General features: G+C 40.9%; 2 protein-coding genes across 6 annotated transcripts in view; one reads left to right on the plus strand and one right to left on the minus strand.

Annotated features, from left to right (window-relative positions):
* The window catches only part of LOC106572012 (zinc finger and BTB domain-containing protein 17), an 18,859-nt gene extending 14,911 nt beyond the window's left edge, over positions 1-3,948 (plus strand). For 3 of the 4 annotated variants that reach the window (XM_014145704.2, XM_014145708.2, XM_045696156.1), the window contains 3 exons: positions 647-925; positions 1,102-1,191; positions 1,280-3,948. In XM_014145704.2, coding sequence (XP_014001179.1) covers positions 647-925; positions 1,102-1,191; positions 1,280-1,707 — 797 coding nt within the window. In that variant the 3' untranslated portion in view covers positions 1,708-3,948. The remainder of the gene's footprint in view (positions 1-646; positions 926-1,101; positions 1,192-1,279) is intronic. The other variant, XM_014145705.2, reaches the window with a different exon arrangement.
* Positions 2,657-20,592, minus strand: LOC106572013 (uncharacterized). 2 transcript variants are annotated; one of them, XM_014145709.2, is made up of 7 exons: positions 20,492-20,592; positions 18,429-18,490; positions 15,379-15,448; positions 5,658-7,965; positions 5,465-5,539; positions 5,206-5,238; positions 2,657-3,398 (listed from the first exon to the last, which is right to left on the minus strand). In XM_014145709.2, the coding sequence occupies exons 3-7, from the start codon at positions 15,421-15,423 to the stop codon at positions 3,190-3,192; spliced, it is 2,670 nt and encodes an 889-aa protein (XP_014001184.1). In that variant the 5' UTR covers positions 15,424-15,448; positions 18,429-18,490; positions 20,492-20,592; the 3' UTR covers positions 2,657-3,189. The 2 variants fall into 2 exon arrangements, with proteins under 2 accessions (XP_014001184.1, XP_014001185.1); XM_014145710.2 differs by lacking the exon at positions 15,379-15,448.
* Positions 20,593-20,654: the final 62 nt, after the last annotated feature.

Consider the following 20,654-nt stretch of genomic DNA (forward strand, 5'->3'; position numbering starts at 1 on the left):
TGGGTATCTGGGCACATTCTTTCCCCTTCAGCTTTAGTGTGCCTCCAACCTCCTTCCCCTAAGGTATAACATTAACTGCATTAGTCTACATTCCCCCTTCAAGTAGTTTTCCCCCATGGGTGGTGTCTGAGATATCACCTGTGACTAACGTGGTCAAATAACACAAGTGTGTAACCTCGGCACTAATTCGATACAGTTGACAATTACCCACGCTCTAACCGCGGCAGGTAGCCTAGCGGTTAGAGCGTTGGGCCTGTAACCGAAAGGTTGCTAGTTCGAATCCCTGAGTCATCACTTAACCCTAATTGCTCCAGTGTTGCTGTCAATAATAGCTGATCCCTGGCCATGACCCGGTCTCAGAGGGAGCGGGATATGCAAATAACACAAATATAAGCACCCCCTATTAAAAAATAAAATAAAGAGCATTAATCATATTTATTGTCCCCATGATGAAATCAGGGGGGAGGGGAATGGACGGACTATGGATCTGTACATACGTAAGTCACGCAATATCAGACACCACTGGCCCGATTTTGACTCAACTTACAAAATTACAGTGATTGGCCTAAGGGGGATGCTGTGTCATTCTTGGGGGATGACATGTTTACTTTACTGTTGCCTTGTTCTTTTTTTTACCATCCCCTAGGAGAGAAGCCCTTCCTGTGTGACAAGTGCGGTCGCGGGTTCAATCGTGTCGACAATCTACGCTCCCACGTCAAGACTGTCCACCAGGGTAAGGCTGGGATGAAGCGCCTGGTGGTTGCCGGGGGTGACAGTGACGATGGGGGTGACGGGTTCCATGGCGGGTCGGCCTCGGAGATGGACGAAAGTGAGATCAACATAGTCACCGTCACCACCGAGGACATCGCCACCCTAGCTGGCAGCACTGTCTCCCAGCTGACAGGTCAGATGGAGCGCATGCTGGGTAATGTAGTTCAGACGGCTGGGAGAAGGGGACTATGCAATGGATGTGACTGTAAAAGGAATAGGATGAAAGGAAGGTGGCTGTGTAAGAGTAAGAAGGAAATGGACTCAGAACAAAGGGAATAATAAAGAAAATTCTCCTGCCATGTGTTTATATGGGATTCTGTCTGTTTCCAGTGGTGCCTGTGGCTGCATCAGTGTCAGCAGATGAGACGGAGGCTCTGAAAGCTGAGATTGCGAAGGCTGTGGAGAAGGTGCAGGAAGCAGGTGAGACTGGCCACACACAGCTTTGAATAGCTTTTACTATTCATAACTTCCTCATACATCCTCACTGTCCATCTCCTCTCCCTCCCAGACCCCGACACTCAGATCCTGTATGCATGCGACTCTTGCGGTGACAAGTTCCTGGACGCCAGCTCACTGGCCCAACATGTGCGAATCCACACGGCCCAGGCCTTGGTCATGTTCCAAGCTGACTCTGACTTCTACCATCAGTACACTGCAGCTGCCACCACCGTGGTGGAAGATGTTACCACAACCTGGCAACCCATTTCCGAGCAGGTCATCCAGGGAGGGGAGCTCGTCTTCCACACCCGAGAGGCTGAGGGGGATGAGGTGACTCAGGAGGAGGGAGGAGAGGTGGTGGCCCAAGTTGACCCCTTGCCAGAGGGGGGAGATGAGGCTGTGACAGAAGGACAAGGAGAAGAGATGGAGTGTGGAATATGTAGTGATGTGGCACTCAAGAATAAAATGCAAAGCAGTCAAGATCTTACTGGGGTCTGACAATACCTCATATGAAGCTGCCTGTCAGTCTCTGGGACTAGAGTTTATTTTATCTTTATTTTACTAGGCAAGTCAGTTTAGAACAAATTCTTATTTTCAATGACTGCCTAGGAACAGTGGGTTAACTGCCTTGTTCAGGGGCAGAACAACAGATTTGTACCTTGTCAGTTCGGGGATTTGATCTTGCAACCTTTCGGTTACTAGTCCAACGCTCTAACCACTAGGCTACGCTGCCGCCCGAGTCTCTATATCATTGACATGAACATTTGTGTCCAAAGTTTGGGAAGAAACCATTTGGCTTGTTTTTTGGACTTTGTATAAAGTTAAATTATACATATATATATATATATATATAAAAAAAAGCAAAACGCATTGCTATAGGCATATGTGTTTTACCATTACCTTGAAAATAAATATGCATTTAGAGTTAAATAAGTTTGTTATTTGGTGTGTTTTTTTTTATTTTTATGAGGCATGTGGCCCACGATGCACACTGAAATTCTCAATGTGGCAGCCCGGGGAAGATTATTGCCCACCTCCCCTGCTGTACAACATTCAAACATGGGACCATTGAATGCAGGGGTCGGCAACAGCAATAGTTTTTGGCCCCCCATATTTATTTTTTATGCAAAATGTCCCAAAAGTAATGTCCCAAGAAGGAAGTTACCCCATCTAAATAATGCAAAAGGTATTTTAACTTCAATTATTGAAGAGAGGGCAGGAGACAGTCAATAACTGCAGTAGTGAATAACACATGGTAAGGTTAAAAGAAAGCCATCATGTTTATTTGTACAACGGTTCTTGGCCTACATTTCACGAGTGCATAAAATGTTTTATGTTGCAGAGGTGCCAGGCTATGGGTGTAGTCTATACTCTCGTATAATCTTTACTGCAAAATTCAGACAAATACATCAGTCTACACCATTTAGGAAGAAAAAGTAGTGACCAAGATGTTTGATTTTTTTAATGAATTAGACATTATTAGTAGTATCTTTGGTAGAGCACGCATGGCTTGCCTCACTCCGTCTGACAGTCAAACAGTGAGGTTTTGAGACTGTTCATGAAAGTAACATAACAAGTAATATAACGTTACTTTCTATGCAAAGTAATATTGTAACATAACATTACTTTTGTTACATGTTCTTGTAACTAATCACAACACTGCCTAGGACTAAATACCCTTTCAAAAAAACCAACAAACATCTGATAAAGAAACAAACTGCAAATTAACTTTTACATTATTGGGGTAATTGTGTGAATATTAAACATTGTACATAATATTGTCTTGATTACAACTAGGGAATCTGGAGGCACTGCATTTCAGACAGGCAGAGGCACAGACTGACAGACAGGCAGACAGAGGGACAGACAGGCAGGCAGAAGGACAGACAGGCAGGCAGGCAAAGGGACAGAGACAGACAGGCAGACGAACAGACAGAGGCAGAAAGACAAGCAGACAGAGGGCCAGACAGACTACAACATTTATTGGTAGTCCCGCTCACATGTGCTGTAATTCTGTTCTTGACATAATACTTCACTGCCCGCCAGTCCCGCTCTCTGAGGGCTTGTTGCACTGCCTTGATAGATGCACGAGTCTGCATTCCCTGGAGTAGCTCCAGAGTCCATGAATTTAATATATGTTTCTTTCACTGTCCCTTTCTCCTCCTCACTCCACTTCCTCTTCTTAGATCCTTGGGACAAGAAAACAACAATAAAAAAATATTTGAGGCATTTTTGCTGAGTCACCATACATCATGCTGTGTTTGAATTCTATGCATGTGCCTTTGCTGCTTAACTGAAGTCATGTGTTATGTTGCATGCTGTTTACAAACTGGATACATTTTTTAACGTTTTTTTAAAACATGTCAGTAATTTAGTAATTTCAGTCACTCTTATACAAAGCGACTTATTATTTAGGGTTAAGTGCTCAAGGGCACATCTACAGATTTTTTTCACCTTGGAGATTCGAACCAACAACCTTTTGATTACTGGCTAACGCTCTAACCACTAGGCTACCTACCTCCCTTTATTGTTCTGCGTCTCCTACTTCCACCCCAGTCTCCACCTGCTTTGGGTCTGCTCTATCCCTATGGGGAATGTAGATTATTCCATTCTCTACCTATTTTTTCATTTAATTGTGAACTTTTATGGTGTTTTTGTTGTAGGGAGTATCCCAAAAGGATCAGAGTCCATACTAAATATATTGCCATTTATATTTGATTCAATAAATTGTTAAAATGGCCAAATCTTCTCAGTTTCTTTCAGAATTATGTTTGAGCCTCTAGAGATCTCAGAATAGGAGAGACTATAGAGGCGGCCATGGCCTCCCGTATCCTATGACATGCCCACCCACCAGGGAGCCAGGGCCAGCCAATCAAAATTTGTTTTTCCAATCAAAAAGGGATTTATTACAGACAGAAATACTCCTCAGCACCCCCACCAGCACAAGATGCACCTGTGTAATGATCATGCTGTTAATCAGCTTCTTGATATGCCACACAAGTCAGGTGGATGGATTATCTTGACAAAGGATAAACTGCTCCCTAACAGGGATGTAAACAAATTTGCATACAATTTGAGAGAAATAAGCTTTTTATGCATATGGAAAATGTCTGGGATCTTTTATTTCAGCTCATCCAACATGGGACCAGCACTTTACATGTTGCCTTTATATTTTTGTTCAGTGTAGAAACAATAATGTCTACTCACTCTCTTACTTTCATGTAGGCTATTTTTGCTTTGACCACATTGATTCGGATGGGGTGTCTCACGATCAGCAAATGCGAGTTGAAGTTGCCATTTACCGATGGTTATTTGTTGAGTATTAGGAGTACAGTAATACTTCAGGCATTTCTGGAAAGCACTGTTATTTACCCCCTTGATAGTTATGATGGGTGGTTGTCCCACCTTGCTATCTTAAGATGACTGCACTAACTGTAAGTCGCCCTGGATAAGAGCGTCTGTTAAAAGACAAAAAATTATAATAAATGGCTGTGGCTAAAACTACACTAAAATTGTCCAGAGTTTAAGTAGATAACTAAAACTAACGAGAGATGAAATTACTCAAATGTGACTAAAACTATAACAGCTGCCAAAATGAACACTGGTCTCGCTGAATCTCTCTTTACAAAATTGGAACATTGCATTATAAGAATATAATTGTTGGAGCATGAGTAATGAAATCACGAGTGTGTGGATTACTTGTTCATTTTTAGAGCCACAATTTGAGACTCCGTCAGCAAAGTGGCTGAGTACCACTTACTAAAGAACAGAGCTCAAAGATCTGGCTTGGCAGGAAATATAATTTACAGACCACAGTCTACATGCAAGGACTAATATGTCTATAATAAAAATGTTTGTGGTAGTAAACAGAGAAACTATTTTGACATGGCTAAGTGCTGGAAATGCATGCAGACATTTTAGAATAGTAGAGACTAAAGAGCCAAGTGGAAACAGGAACAAACACATCAATAAGATTGATCTGGGCAGGTTCCTTACCTGATCTTCCTGCCATGACCTCCCGTGTCCTCTCTGGTGAGCCAATGGAAACACATGAATACAAATTCCTAAATCCCACGGGTCAGTATTGAAATCCTACAACATGCTGTTTGCATATACAGTATCAATTAAACTGTCGGCCCAAAGGTACAGTATTTGTGTGTCATTAATGAATATGTTATGGCTGGAAATTAAAATTGAACAAGTTTCTAAAAGCTGCTGGGCCTTAAATGCTTTCATTCCACATCAAAATCTTTACCTTGTGGCTCACATGACCTTCCAGGAGTTTCTTCAGTCAAGTCTGTATCACTCTCTTCATCCAGCTCAACACACTCTGAAATACAAGCAAGCAAGAACATCTCTTAGCAAGGACAGAAATAGATGGGTTGCTCAGAAAAAGTCACCATGACAGGGTTAAGGTACCAGGTTCAACTTGACAGATTGTTACATACCCTCTGGACTGATGTGGATCTGGTCAAGACCTTTCCCCTTGAATTCGTTTAGCCTTCCCTGCTCCATCGCCATGAGGACTTTGGTGATTTTTGTCAGCTGAAGTGTTCCCTCAGGTAACCTGTAATATTTATTGTCTATCTGTAGATCATGTCCCAGGAAATTGGCTAGCAGGTCTATGTCGGTGTCATTTAAGTTGAGTACAGTAGACATCATGGTGATGAGTTTACGCAATTTGGTGGACGAGAGGGATTCTGGACATTTAGCCCCACACTTCTTGGCAAAGAGACGCAGGCAGTCTGATCCTCTGAATGATGTTGGACAGCCTGGAATGGCGAACATATAGATGTTCTCCTTCAGAACGCCGCAATGTTCACGCTTCTCTGCGAGCAGCTCCATTGATTTGATCATTGTAGGGGATAGAAGCACTGCAACGTTTCTTGATCGCTTTCCACGTATTTCTATGCGACTAAAATGTTGGCATAGCGCCCGTTCAACATCTGAGAGGGAGTTCCCATAATCGTCATGTAAAGCAGCTTTGTCTCGAGAAGCGAATGAGGCCACTGTCATCAGGGAGGCTTCCCCCAGTCTTTTTCGGTTAAAGACCGTCATTTGTGACAGAGTGACTTTAGCCAGCTGTGCCCACGTCTTCCTGTTAGGTTCTTTGGAAAGTTGGCTGTAGCAGGTTTTCTGTTTTTCTTGAAGGTGGATATGCAGTTTCTTGACATCTTCAGCAAATGTCAAGATCAGTGGAGCATTGAACTTATTTTCTTCAAATATTTTGTGAGCATGACACGAGATGTGCTCTCTCCAGCATGTCTTATAGATATGTTTGAAGTCCTCTACCTTCTGAGCCTTTTTCTTGTTACCGGAGACCCTAGCCTCACAACTAACTATGTCTGCAACCTTCTGAAGGTTATGGCCAAGTTTTAAGGCTAGTGAAGGTGTCTTTAGTGTATTCTTATCACTGTCAAAGCCACAAACAGCTTTCACTGCACTGATTGTGTGGAGGAAGTTGGCTGGATCAATGTATTCCTCCAATCTCGTGAGAGGTGACACCTGCTTCCCTTTCAAAACCAGTCTCCCTAGCTCGCGCATTTTCTGCCGTATCAATTCATGATTGGCACGTCTGTGTCCCATGATGTTGTAATGTTGCTCCCCGAACTGGATGATACATTTGTCACTCTTTATGACATCTACCACCTCATCTTGTGTCATATCATTGACGAGTTTCCACAGTCCCTTGCTTATCCCATCTGGCACAGGTTGTGCATGGGCACAAATAGCCTGCACTCGTGTTTTACCAGGTTTCAGACGTACACCACTCAGTGGGCATCTTTTCATGTGTTTCCATAGGAATTTTCTTTTAAAGAGTCCTTGGCAGTTTGCACAGTGCAAGAAGTCTTTTGGATTTCCATTTGGGGAACTGGTTTGTTTACAAGGAACTATAACACCTTTGCCTTCTCTTATGACTTGCATGTTGTGTGCTCTGTCCCCTCGTTTTCTCAGTATAGTCAGTTGGAGCTTTCTGTCCTTGGAGTTCTTTGGGAAAGAAAGGGCCTTTGCAACTTCAGCCTCACTTTTATGAATCATTTCCAGATGCCGGGCAATTTTTGATTGTGGTTTCTCACAAAAGAGACAGTAATGTTTTTTGGTGTATCTTCTTGATCCATCTTTAGTCTTTGTAACGTGCATGACTTCAAGTGAACTTGTGGATTCTTGCACAGAGGTGTCAGATTCTGTATTTCTATGTCGCTTATAAGTCTTTTTTGGACCATCTTTAGGAGCAGATCTTGCTTTGGTGGGGCCTTTGTTCTTCAATACAGTGCAGTGCTCCAAGCTGCTCTCACTGTCACTTTCTGTTCTTGACACATATTCATCTCGTGTTATTTCTGTGCTGCTGATTGAGTCTTCAGAATTATATCCAAACCTGTCTTTGTCAAGTTGGCCATCTTTAGGTTCCAATCTTGCTTTAGTAGGGCATTTGTCCTTCAATGCAGTAAAGTCCTCTAAGCTGCTCTCACTGTCACTTTCTGTTCCTGGCACATATTCATATTCTGGCACATATTCATATTCTGTTATTTCTATGCTGCTGATTGAGTCTTCAGAATCATATCCAAGCACGTCTTTGTCAAGTTGGCCATCTTTAGGTGCAGATCTTGCTTTAGTGGTGCATTTGTTCTTCAATGCAGTAAAGTCCTCTAAGCTGCTCTCACTGTCACTTTCTGTTCCTGGCACATATTCATATTCTTTTATTTCTATGTTGCTGATTGAATCTTCAGAATCATATCCAAGCATGTGTTTGTTGAGCTGAAATCATAAAAACAAATCAGAATTGATACATTTGTTTTACTAAACGCATTGTCTGATCACTGAAAACCTGAACTGTTTTACTCCAACATATCAACTCATTTACTAAAACAATAACTGTTCAATAACTGTGTCCTTATTATTCTGGAAAGGCCTATTTCATGCAATTAAGTAATAAAATAAAACCATGCTCCATTCTTATTTGTAATCATTCCATGACCTATTCTGTATGCTAGTGTACGGAGTAAAAAACATGTATCAGGTCTCTAAGTTCCTGATTAACTCCACAGCTAAAGGGATGCTGGGATACTGAGACAGAGTTGGTCCTTGTGAAAGGAATGAGACCGATTTCATTCCTGTATGATGACCACAAATCAGAGTGGGCCTAGAAATATGATATCCACAGTATCTTGGCCTGAGCTCAGTCTTGCTCGACCTCTTCGGACTCTGTGTCACAGCCAGAAATATCAACTCAGGGATAATCTTCAGACCTTAAAGTTTCCGGAATGGTGACTTGCTCAGGTATATCATTTTTAGATAGCTAAATGTCTCATTAGGCCCATGTAATACATAGTCACCTCAAATTATTGGCACCCTTGATAAAGATGAGCAAAAAAGACTATAAACCAAAGACAAAAACTGAGCTATATTGTATGCTCCAAAAAGTTTAAATTATTTTATATTGATATAATTGCTCAGAGAAATAGATTGTTTCAAAAAAAATTCTCTTAAAAAGATGGGTGAAGAATTTTGTAAAGATCATTTTGACCCCTCTGTCAAAGTGGTCAAAAGTTTAGTATTTAGTTCCCTATTCATAGCGCACATTGACTACATCAAGCTAGTGACTACACAAACTTGTTGCATTCACGCTTTGTTTTGGTTGTGTTTCAAAGATCATACCCTTAAGACATGCTAACCTCTCACCATTAGCAATAACAGGGGAGGTTGCCATGTCTTGGGGGTATGATCTTTGTTCTTTGGCCCTAATCTATAGATTTCACATGACTGGGAATACAGACATGCATCGTGACACATCTTCTTCGCATAGAGTTGATCAGGCTGTTGATTGGAATGTGGAATGTTGTCCCACTAGATTTGTTGCTTGATATTGGCGGGAACTGTAACACGTGTTCCTACACGTCGATCCAGAGCATCCCAAACATGCCTGGGGCGTATGCAGGCCAGAAACTGGGAAATATTCAGCTTCCAGGAATTGTGTACAGATCCTTGCGACATGGGGCAATGCATTATCATGCTGAAACATAAGGTGATGGCAGCTGATGAATGAGCCTCAGGATCTCATCACGGTATCTCTGTGCATTCAAATTGCCATCGATAAAATGCAATTGTGTTTGTTGTCTGTAACTTATGCCTGCCATACCATAACCCCAATGCCACAATGGGTCACGCTGTTCACAACGTTGACATCAGCAAAATGCTCGCCCACACGACACCATACATATGGTCTGCGGTTGTGAGGCTGGTTGGATGTACTGCCAAAATCTATAAAACGACATTGGAGACGGCTTACGGTAGAGAAATTAACATAAAATTCTCTGGCAACAGCTCTGGTTGACATTCCTGCAGTCAGCATCCCTCAACTTGAAACATTGTGACAAAACTGAACATTTTAGCACCCGTGTAATGATCATGCTGTTCAATTAGCTTCTTGATATGCCACACTTGTCAGGTGGATTGATTATCTTGGCAAAGTAGAAATGCCAGAGAGAAATACGTTTTTTGTGCATATGGAACATTTCTGGGATCTTTTATTTCAACTCATTAAACACTTTACATGTTGTGTTTATATTTTTGTTCAATGTACAGTGCAGCTCTGGCTGAGCCACTCAAGGGCATTCAGAGACGTGTCCCGAAGCTCCTCCTACATTGTCTTGGCTGTCCTGTTGGAAGGTGAACCTTTGCCCCAGTCTGAGGTCCCGAGTGCTTTGGAGCAGGTTTTCATCAAGGATCTCTGTACTTCGCACCGTTCATCTTTTCCTTGATCCTGACTAGTCTCCCAGTCCTTGCTGCTGGAAAACAACCCCACAGCATGATGCTGCCACCACCATTCTTCACTGTAGGGATGCTGCCAGGTTTCCTCCAGACATGACGCTTGGCATTCAGGCCAAAAAGTTCAATCTTGGTTTCATCAGACCAGAGAATCTTGTTTCTGATGGTCAGAGTTCTTTAGGTGCCCTTTGGCAAACTCCAAGCAGGCTGTCATGTGGCATTTACTGAGGAGTGTCTTCCGTCTGGCCACTCTACCATAAAGGCCTGATTGGTGAAGTGCTGCAGAGATGGTTGCCCCCCAGGTGGACTCAACTCAATCAAGTTGTAGAAACATCTCAAGGTTGATCAATGGAAACAGGACGTACCTAAGCTCAATTTCGAGTCTCATAGCAAAGGGTCTAAATACATATGTAAATAAGGAGTCATTTTTTTTATTTTTAATGCATTTCCAAACATTTCGAAAAACCTATTTCGCTTTGTCCTTATGGAGTATTATGTGTAGATTGATGAGAAAAATGTTTTATTTCATCAAATAAGTCAAGGGGTCTGAATACTTTCGGAATGCACTGTATATACACACACCAAATGATTAGCTGAACATAGTGGCTTCAGAAAGTATTCATACCCCTTGGCTTATTCCACATTTGGTTGTGTCACATCCTGAATTCAAAATGGATTACATTTATTTTTTCTCACCCATCTACACACAATACCCCATAACGACAAAGTGAAAACGTGTTGGATTCGACATTTTGAACATTGAGATATTAAAGACATGATAGATCAGACGCGTAGTACATTAAGAAGTGAGATCTGTAGAAAGACAGAGTGGGTTTGGAATGTGCTGGACCGATGGGAGGAGAGCACCGTGTTGATAAAGGAGAGACTCATGGACATCTGTGGATTAGGTTGAGGTCAGAAGGTGAGGTCAGATCCCCTGAAGGGAGTAATAAGGGTTTAATATCCGGTTACTCTTTTCCTGTAGAACCATAAGATGAAAGGATTGGAGAGAAGGAGGAGTGTCTTAAGTGGGATATAGATATCTGTGATGTAAGAAATGTTGGGTTGTCTGAATTACAGCTGTACAGAACCTTTGGACAGAATTAAACTTGGTTAAAGATTCTCTAGTGTCCGTGAGGTATTTACTCTCAAAAATAAGAACCTAACACGTTTAGACATTTATGCAAATGTATGAACATGAAATACAGAAATATCTCATTTATATAAGTATTCACACCCCTTTTCTATGACATTCCAAATAGAGCTCAGGTGCTTCCAATTTCCTTTGATCATCCGTGAGAGGTCACTGCAAATTGATTGGAGTCCACAGAGCATATCAGAGCAGAAACTCTACCATGATGTCCAAGGAACTATCCGTAGGTCTCCGAGATAGAATTGTGATGAGGCATACATCTGGGGAACGGTATGAAACAATTTCCAGAGTGTTGAAAATTTCCAAGAGCACAGTGGTGTCTATCATTGGAAAATTGAAAAAAATATGGAACTACCCAGGACTCTGCCTAGAGCTGGCAGTCCGACCAAACTGAATTAGTATTTGGTAGCAATGCCTTGAAATTGTTTAACTTGGGTCAAATGTTTAGGGTAGCCTTCCACAACCTTCCCGCAAAAAGTTGAGTGAATTTTGGCCCATTCCTCCTGGCAGAGCTGGTGTAACACATTTGTGGAGTGGTTGAAAAACAAGTTTTAATGACTCCAACCTAAGTGTATGTAAACTTCCAACTTCAACTGTAGATATATAGTTGGAAGTTTACATACACTTAGGATGGAGTCATTAAAACTCGTTTTTTAACAACTCCACAAATTTCTTGTTAACAAACTATAGTTTTGGCAAGTCGGTTAGGACATCTACTTTGTGCATGACACAAGTAATTTTTCCAACAATTGTTTACAGGCAGATTATTTCACTTAGATTATTTCACTTATAATTCACTGTATCACAACTCCAGTGGGTCAGAAGCTTCTGATAGGCTAATTGACATCATTTGAGTTAATTGGAGGTGTACCTGTGGATGTATTTCAAGGCCTACCTTCAAACTCGGTGCCTCTTTGCTTGACATAGTACGCAAGTATAAACACCATGGGATCACGCAGCCGTCATGCCGCTCAGAAAGGAGACGTGTTCGGTCTCCTAGAGATTAACGTACTTTGGTGCAAATCAATCCCAGAACAACAAAGGACCTTGTGAAGATGCTGGAGGAAACAGGTACAAAAGTATCTATATCCACAGTAAAACGAGTCCTATATCGACGTAACCTGAAAGGCCGCTCAGCAAGGAAGAAGCCACTGCTCCAAAACCGCCATAAAAAAGCCAGACTACGGTTTGCAACTGCACATGGGGACAAAGATCGTACTTTTTGGAGAAATGTCCTCTGGTCTGATGAAACAAAAATAGAACTGTTTGGCCATAATGCCCAACATTGCGTTTGGAGGAAAAAGGGGGAGCTTGCAAGCCGAAGAACACCATCCCAACCGTGAAGCACAGGGGTGGCAGCATCATGTTGTGGGGATGCTTTGCTACAGGAGGGACTGGTGCACTTCACAAAATAGATGGCATCATGAGAGGGGAAAATGATGTGGATATATTGAAGCAACATCTCAAGACATCAGTCAGGAAGTTAAAGCTTGGTCACAAATGGGTCTTCCAAACAGACAATGACCCCAAGCATACTTCCAAAGTTGTTTCAAAATGGCTTAAGGACAACAAAGTCAAGGTATCGGAGTGGCCATCACAAAGCCCTGACCTCAATCCTATAGAAAATGTGTGGGCAGAACTGAAAAAGCGTGTGCGAGCAAGGAGGCCTACAAACCTGACTCAGTTACACCAGCTCTGCCTTGAGGAATGGGACAAAATTCACCCAACTTATTGTGGGAAGCTTGTGGAAGGCTACCCTAAACATTTGACCCAAGTTAAACAATGTAAAGGCAATGCTACCAAATACTAATTGAGTGTATGTAAACTTCTGACCCACTGGGAATGTGATGAAAGAAATAAAAGCTGAAATAAAGCTCTACTATTATTCTGACATTTCACATTCTTAAAATAAAGTGGTGATCCTATATAAAAGTCCCCTTTTCAGGTCCCTGTCTTTCAAAGATAATTTGTGAAAATCCAAATAACGTCACAGATCTTCATTGTAAAGGGTTTCAACACTGTTTCCCATGCTTGTTCAATGAATCATAAACAATTAATGAACATGCACCTGTGGAACGGTCGTTAAGACACTAACAGCTTACAGACGGTAGGCAATTAAGGTCAGTTATGAAAACTTCGGACACTAAAGAGGCCTTTCTACTGACCCTGAAAAACACCAGAAGAAAGATGCCCAGGGTCCCTGCTCATCTGCGTGAACGTGCCTTAGGCAAGGAGGCATGATGACTGCATATGTGGCCAGGGAAAGAAATTGCAATGTCCGTACTGTGAGACGCCTAAGACAGCGCTACAGGAAGACAGGACGGACAGCTGATGGTCCTCGCAGTGGCAGACCACGTGTAACAACACCTGCACAGGATCGGTACATCAGAACATCACATCTGTGGGACAGGTACAGGATGGCAACAACAACTGCCCGAGTTACACCAGGAATGCACAATCCCTCCATCAGTGCTCAGACTGCCCTCAATAGGCTGAAAGAGGCTGGACTGAGGGCTTGTAGGCCTGTTGTAAGGCAGGACCTCACCGGCAACAATTTCGCCTATAGGCACAAACCCACCGTCGCTGGACCAGACAGGACTGGCAAAAAGGGCTCTTCACTGACGCGTCGCGGATTTGTCTCACCAGGGGTGACGGTCGGATTCGCGTTTATCATCGAAGGAATGAGCGTTACACCGAGGCCTGTACTCGGGAGCGGGATCGATTTGGAGGGTCCGTCATGGTCTGGGGCGGTGTGTCACAGCATCATCGGACTGAGCTTGTTGTCATTGCAGGCGATCTCAACGCTGTGCATTACAGGGAAGACATCCTCCTCCCTCATGTGGTACCCTTCCTGCAGGCTCATCCTGACATGACCCTCCAGCATGACAATGCCACCAGCCATACTGCTCGTTCTGTGCGTTATTTCCTGCAAGACAGGAATGTCAGTGTTCAGCCATGGCCAGTGAAGAGCCCGGATCTCAATCCCCATTGAGCACGTCTGGGACCTGTTGGATCGTAGGGTGAGGGCCATTCCCCCCAGAAATGTCCGGGAACTTGCAGGTGCCTTGGTGGTAGAGTGGGGTAACGTCTCACAGCAAGAACTGGCAAATTTGGTGCAGTCCATGAGGAGATGCACTGCCGTACTTAATGCACCTGGTGGCCACACCAGATACTGACTGTTACTTTTGATTTTGACCCCCCCTTTGTTCAGGGACACATTATTCTATTTATGTTAGTCACATGTCTGTGAAACTTGTTCAGTTTATGTCTCAGTTGTTGAATCTTGTTATGTTCATACAAATATTTACACGTTAGGTTTGCTAAAAAATAAACGCAGTTGACAGTGAGGACGTTTCTTTTTTTGTTGAGTTATATATTTTTTTTATTAAATCTTATTTACAAAAATCTGCAAGGAATAAGCGAAAATCCCCAAATCCAGATGTGCAAAACTGATACAGACATACTCAAGACGACTCAAAGCTGTAATCACCGCCAAAGGTCCTTCTACAAAGTATTGACCCAGGGTTGTGAATACTTATGCAAATGAGATATTTATACTTAATTTTCAATACATCCACTAACATTTCTAAAAGCATGTTTCACTGTCATTATGGGGTTGTGTGTGTGTGTAGATTGGGGGGAAAAAATAAATACAAAAATACACACCAATTTATTTATTTTTTTAAATCAGGCTGTAACAAATCAAATTTTATTTGTCACATGAGCCAAATACAATAGGTATTACCGTGAAATGCTTACTTACAAGCCCTTAACCAACAATGTAGTTAAGAAAAATACGACTTAAGCAAATATTTACTAAATAAACTATAAAAAAAGTGACAAAATAACAATAACGAGGCTATGTACAGGAGGTACCGGTACAGAGTCAATGTGTGGGGGTAGAGGTTAGTCGAGGTAATATGTAAAATGACTATGCATAGATAATAACAGCGAGTAGCAGCAGCGTAACAAAATGTTGAATAAGTCAAGAGGTATGAATACTTTCTGAAGGCACTGTATGTCAAGGGTTTTTGAAAATCAGGAAGGCAGAAATCTCTGCAGAATTGCAGTTCACAGTCAGCCTAAAACATGACATAGTTGCTGCTGACACACAATGGAAGTGAAACAAGCTCCAAAATGGCTATTGTACAAGTATGCCCAAACATTTCTCCCCAAACACAAGTGGTTAGAACTTTGCAGGACTTCAAAAATATCAGCCATTATGTGTTGTGATATACAATGATACTTACAAATACACTCTCCACTTCTCTGGTTGAAGAAGATGTATTGTCCATTTCTGAGCTTGACTGAAAAGAAAATCTAAAAAGAACCATTTCAGGTAATGAAATGACCACACTCATATCAGTGACTTGCATCTTATGAGAGGTTGAATTGACAGTCTTCCAAAATAAAAAGGAAACAAAGCTCCTTACTAGCGAGAGTGACACAGACAAGCTGAAATCTTAGAAGACAACATCTAGGTTAGGGCTATTCAAATGGCAGCCAGCGGGCAAGATGCGGCCGTTTACCAATTTAGATTGGCCATTTGATTTAGATTGGCCAATAACTTTCCTTTCGTTTGTTGTTGTAACGAATTCTTTACAGTCATATTTTTTCTCCATCATATTTTAAATAACTTGTAGAAAATACACTTTATGACCCTGTCATAAAGCATTATGACCATCATAATCATATAAGCCAGATATGCCTATCACGTACTTTCCCTTGTCAGTCATCAGTCAAAAAGAGGGTGTCTTGTCCTGTTCCTTAAATCTGCTCCTGCATGCATCCCAGTCATCAGAAACAAAGCATTTGGGTAGATGCATGTCTGTCATCAATGTGTGCACAATTACAATGATAATTTAACATGGTAAATTTCAGAAAATGTTTGGTAACATAAACATACTACTGGACAAGTAGGCTATGGTGTAATGAAATGTTTTGCTTTGTGTGGTAGGTTGTGGGTTTTGACACTTATGTAGGTGTCATAACCAGCCATAAAATAATCTAATATGTCACAACAGGTGTAAATATGCCAGGTTATGTTATCTGTTATTACATATTATGACATGGTTATGACCGTTTCATAACGTGTAAGGACGCTGGGTGTCAAGTAAAGTGTTACCGAAATGCTGTATTTTCCCAAACAACTTTGCAAGGAGATTTGGTGAGTTTAATCTGCCCACAGAGGTGATGCATTTTATTAGGGGCATGTTCGATACTGAAGGGGGGGGCACTTCTATGCGAAAGCTAAACAGGTGCCGACGTCACTCAACGAGGGTTTCCTCCAGCTGTAGACATGCAAACATCTTATCTGAGGCAGGCACTTAAGTCTGTGGGCTGTGCAATGTTTTGGACTGAGCATATTACTGCAGAGTAATTCCCAAACATGACAGCACTGGTGTTGTTTCTTTTAACGGTGTTTGGATCAACATACACAACATATAAATCCAGCTTCTCTCACATGAAAACGAACACTGTTCTTCTCTGTCAAATGTGCATCTTCAACACTGCGGGTTGCCCTGAATTCATATGTGCCAATTTTTTTGCTCGTTCACAATTTAAAAAGTGCATCCAACTTGGAATTCTAACTCGGAAACTCTGGCATTTTTCTACAGCTCCGACTTTCCAACCTGAAGATTACTGACATTGTGATTTGACCCTGTTTTTTCCCCAAGTTCCCAGTTGTCTTGAAAGCACCATTAATGTTTCTGCACTTTAATGTTCCACCATTATGCAGTTTTACATATTCATGATCATTTCATACTTCAAAACATGTTCATAACAATTATCAGATTATCTTGAACCATCATCATAACATGGCCTGTGCATTGTAACAATTAATAAACCCTTACATTATTGTCAGGTTAATAATTTTACTGATAAAAGTCTTTACAGTTTGAGAAGAATACCTCTGATTTTTATTGACAAATATCTATCAAATAGGACACAACGCGTGATTTCTGATTGTGTCAAGTCTAGAGTTTTCTGAATATTACAAAAGGTGAACCGCAGGGATCAGTATTGGGACCTGTTCTCTTTCCCATTCATATAAATAATATTGGTCTGTGTTAAAACTTGTAACATTAATCTGTATTCAGATGACACTTATGTATGCCATTGTCCCAACTGTTGACAATGCTATATTAGAGCTGCAATTTGACTTTGTTGCCTTACAAAATAGCCTGTTTGGTTTAAAACGTGTACTTAATGCGGGCAAGACTCAATATATGTTGTTCTTTAATCCTCGCAAACAAAAAGCATTTGACTACATATTTATTCATTGGATGGTTCTCCCATCAATCTGGTTCCCGGCAATAAATATCTGGGCATTTGGATTGACAAGATTTAATGTTTAAAAAAATATATAAACGAGCTAGTTAAAAATCTACGATTTAATGTGGGCTTCTTTATAGAAATATGTCTTGCCTCTCCCTAAATAGCAAGAAGCAGATTGTACATTCAACTTTCGTGACAGTTCTTGATTACGGTGACACCATTTACCAGACTGCAGCAGCCATTACTCTTAAACCTTTGGAGGCCATGTCTCCCATAGCGCCCTTCACAGGTGACAGCTTCAATACTCACCACTGAATGCTGTATCAAAAGGTTGGCTGGTCCTCATTAAAATCCCGTAGATCACTTAATTATTACCTTTTTGTTTACAAAGTTCTACTACACAAGCTTCTGACTTATCTAACTTCACTGTTCAAATATAAAAACATGAGATACCAAACCCGTCCACAAGGTTGGTTGAATCTTAAGGTTCCTCGGGTCTCCACCGAACTAGGTAAATCCGCTTTTAGTTTTAAAGCACCTCATTGCTGGAACCAACTATAAAATACATTACAATTGCATTTTCTGGTGCCCCTCTGGCAATTTAAAATATTGATTGGGGACCTGCTTATTGAGGAATGTAATAGTTTTCCTTGAATATTTGTGTAGTGCTGTATTTTACTTGTTTCATATTGCATTTGATTTTTAGATTTGTCTTATGAAATTATATATAGAGGGCTCCCTTGTGAAAGAGAACCTCATCTCAATGGCGACTCCCTGCTAAAATAATGATACAATTAAATAAAATTAACTGGCAACATTGCCCAGCCCCTCAACCCAATACAGAGAGAGGTAGGGAACTGGCAGTAATTAGACACTGAATGCATGTATTCACTAGGAAACAACATTAATACATGTAGCCAAGGATGCACAATAAATTAATTGGCTAGCAAGCCTACATGAGGCAGAAAACAACTGGCTGAATGTCGAATGTTTTTAATCAGATAATGTTACAATATCTTACCTCCACACCAGTTGGGAAAGAGTGCTTTGTCCTACTAAAGCGTCAATTGGCCTGTTTAGTCCCTGAAAGAAAACGGATTGAAAAAAATGATTTGCAACATTTCCTGGCTAGCCAAATCACCAATTCAGGATTAAAAAAATAAGCGGTTCTTTGTAGTTGACACATTCCTGAATTTACAATTAAGTTTAACTTTGGTTGTTTATCTAAACTCTGCCTGCTGGCGATCAGTAGGGACATAAACGTTCAGCCTGCTGCAGAGACCCTATCTATGGTCGCTCTAGTCTAGAGCCCTGGTTATATTGTATTTTATGAGCATGTTTTACATCTCTAAATGGATAAACTTGTGAGAAATGTGACTATTGCACAAATCTGTGAGTTTGCTTAATTTATTATCATCCTAAATTAAGATATTTAATTATTTTTGCCATATCAAATAAAATATAGGATTAATATCTAATTAATGTATATTACGCTACTTTCCGTGATGTGGACAGTATATAAACTGTGTGTTACTACTACATTACACAAACTGACCACATCGAATGGGGGGAGGGTTACACATGCTTTTTACCTCAGATTGGTGATGTTAGTATAAAAGTTTATCGTCAACACGATGACAAAATATCAATTGCTTAAAACAGATCAATATCTTTGGTGTTGTACTGTTGATTTTGTCATACTCGCTGAGGGTAGCAGGATTTAGAACGCTAATAACATTTTCTTTCTCAAATGGCGCAGATAATTCGGGCGGTCTATATAAAAGTCGATTACTACACAACAATAGACGGAATTGAAAGTCAAACGATTACTTAAATAGCAGCCAACCGTTGTCAATGTTGATACCTTATGGCGGGTCATGATTCGTTGTAAATTAACTAAACAGAAAAAGTGTTGTATTCCCTTTTCCATGATGGCAGCCTCCCGAAATCAACATCCGCCATTTCAAAATATAGATATATATAGAAGCCCTATACAATATAGAAGCCTTATACAAATTCTCATCTAACCAACTATGTATAGGTTATTCCAAGTTTCCGCGTGGCCTTTGAATAGCGTTAGTTTAAACAGCGCTACACCCCCAAACGTTTACCCCCTGTTTTATTGATTTCAGTATGATATCGATGGAAGTGATTAACAGAAAGGTGTTGTTACACTTACCTCGTTGGTGACCTACTTGAATCAAAATGCAACACTTCAAATTGTAGCTAGCTGTCTTCTACAAATTGTCCTCCAACCAGTGATGTACACATTAATCCCTGATTCCGTGTGGTTTTTGAGTGTGTGAGATTTAACAGCACGTGCAACCCAATCTTCCCCCCTCTCGGGAAATTGATTTCAACATGATAATAGATTGGAGTGATTGACAAAACAGTGTTGTGTTTCTCTTTTTGTTTTGGTGACCCCCATATCCAAATGCAAATGACTGTTGTGAAGGGTGTCCTCTAACCAGTGAAGTAAAAATATCCTCATTCCATGTGGTTTTTGAGTTGTGGCAGCGCATATCCCCCCCATCGATTAATGATTTATTACCACTTGACAAAACTGGGTTTTGGTGCGTGTGGAGTTTATAAAACTACAAGTAATATGATTACTATTGTTGCACATGTAAGTGTAGATAGTAAATTGTATGTTTAGTTTTTCAATATATCCCGAACTGTTTCTGCATATTGGTTATTGATTTTGACACTTTAAAACTGTTGGACATTGGGCTATTTATTAATGTCTTGTCAACAGGAAGCAGCGGCTGCATCATTTTCAACTAAAGTTATAGGAATATAAATTGAACGTAACACTTAATTTAATGGTATTGTACTGCTGAGTCCAAAAACTTGCAGTGATTTATTTATTTTGATGATTTACCAAGAATCACCAAAACGGGTTTTTCGTCCCTACGTTACTAATCGGACCGTAGTGTCCAACAACGTAAGCTAACAGTAGTTAGCTAGATAGCTTGCTTGGCTAGTGGGCTGATGTCGAAAACACACTCGGCGTTGCATGATCGAATGATCGAATTAAACATTAAAATGAAAGTAATTTGTTGAATAAATAAACGTTGTACTCACATTTCATGAAGTTGATCTTTGTTATTCAAGGGAGAAAGCGTTCTCCCAAGAAATCTTCTTCAAATGAGTGTGGCAGATCACAACCAACTGATAGGTGCATACAGCGCCACCTTCTGTACTGGAGTGTGAGGCCTTCCCTATTAATCGAGGCTATTAATACATT

This window comes from Salmo salar, chromosome ssa15, assembly GCF_905237065.1.
Source record: "Salmo salar chromosome ssa15, Ssal_v3.1, whole genome shotgun sequence".
NCBI lineage: Eukaryota > Metazoa > Chordata > Actinopteri > Salmoniformes > Salmonidae > Salmo > Salmo salar.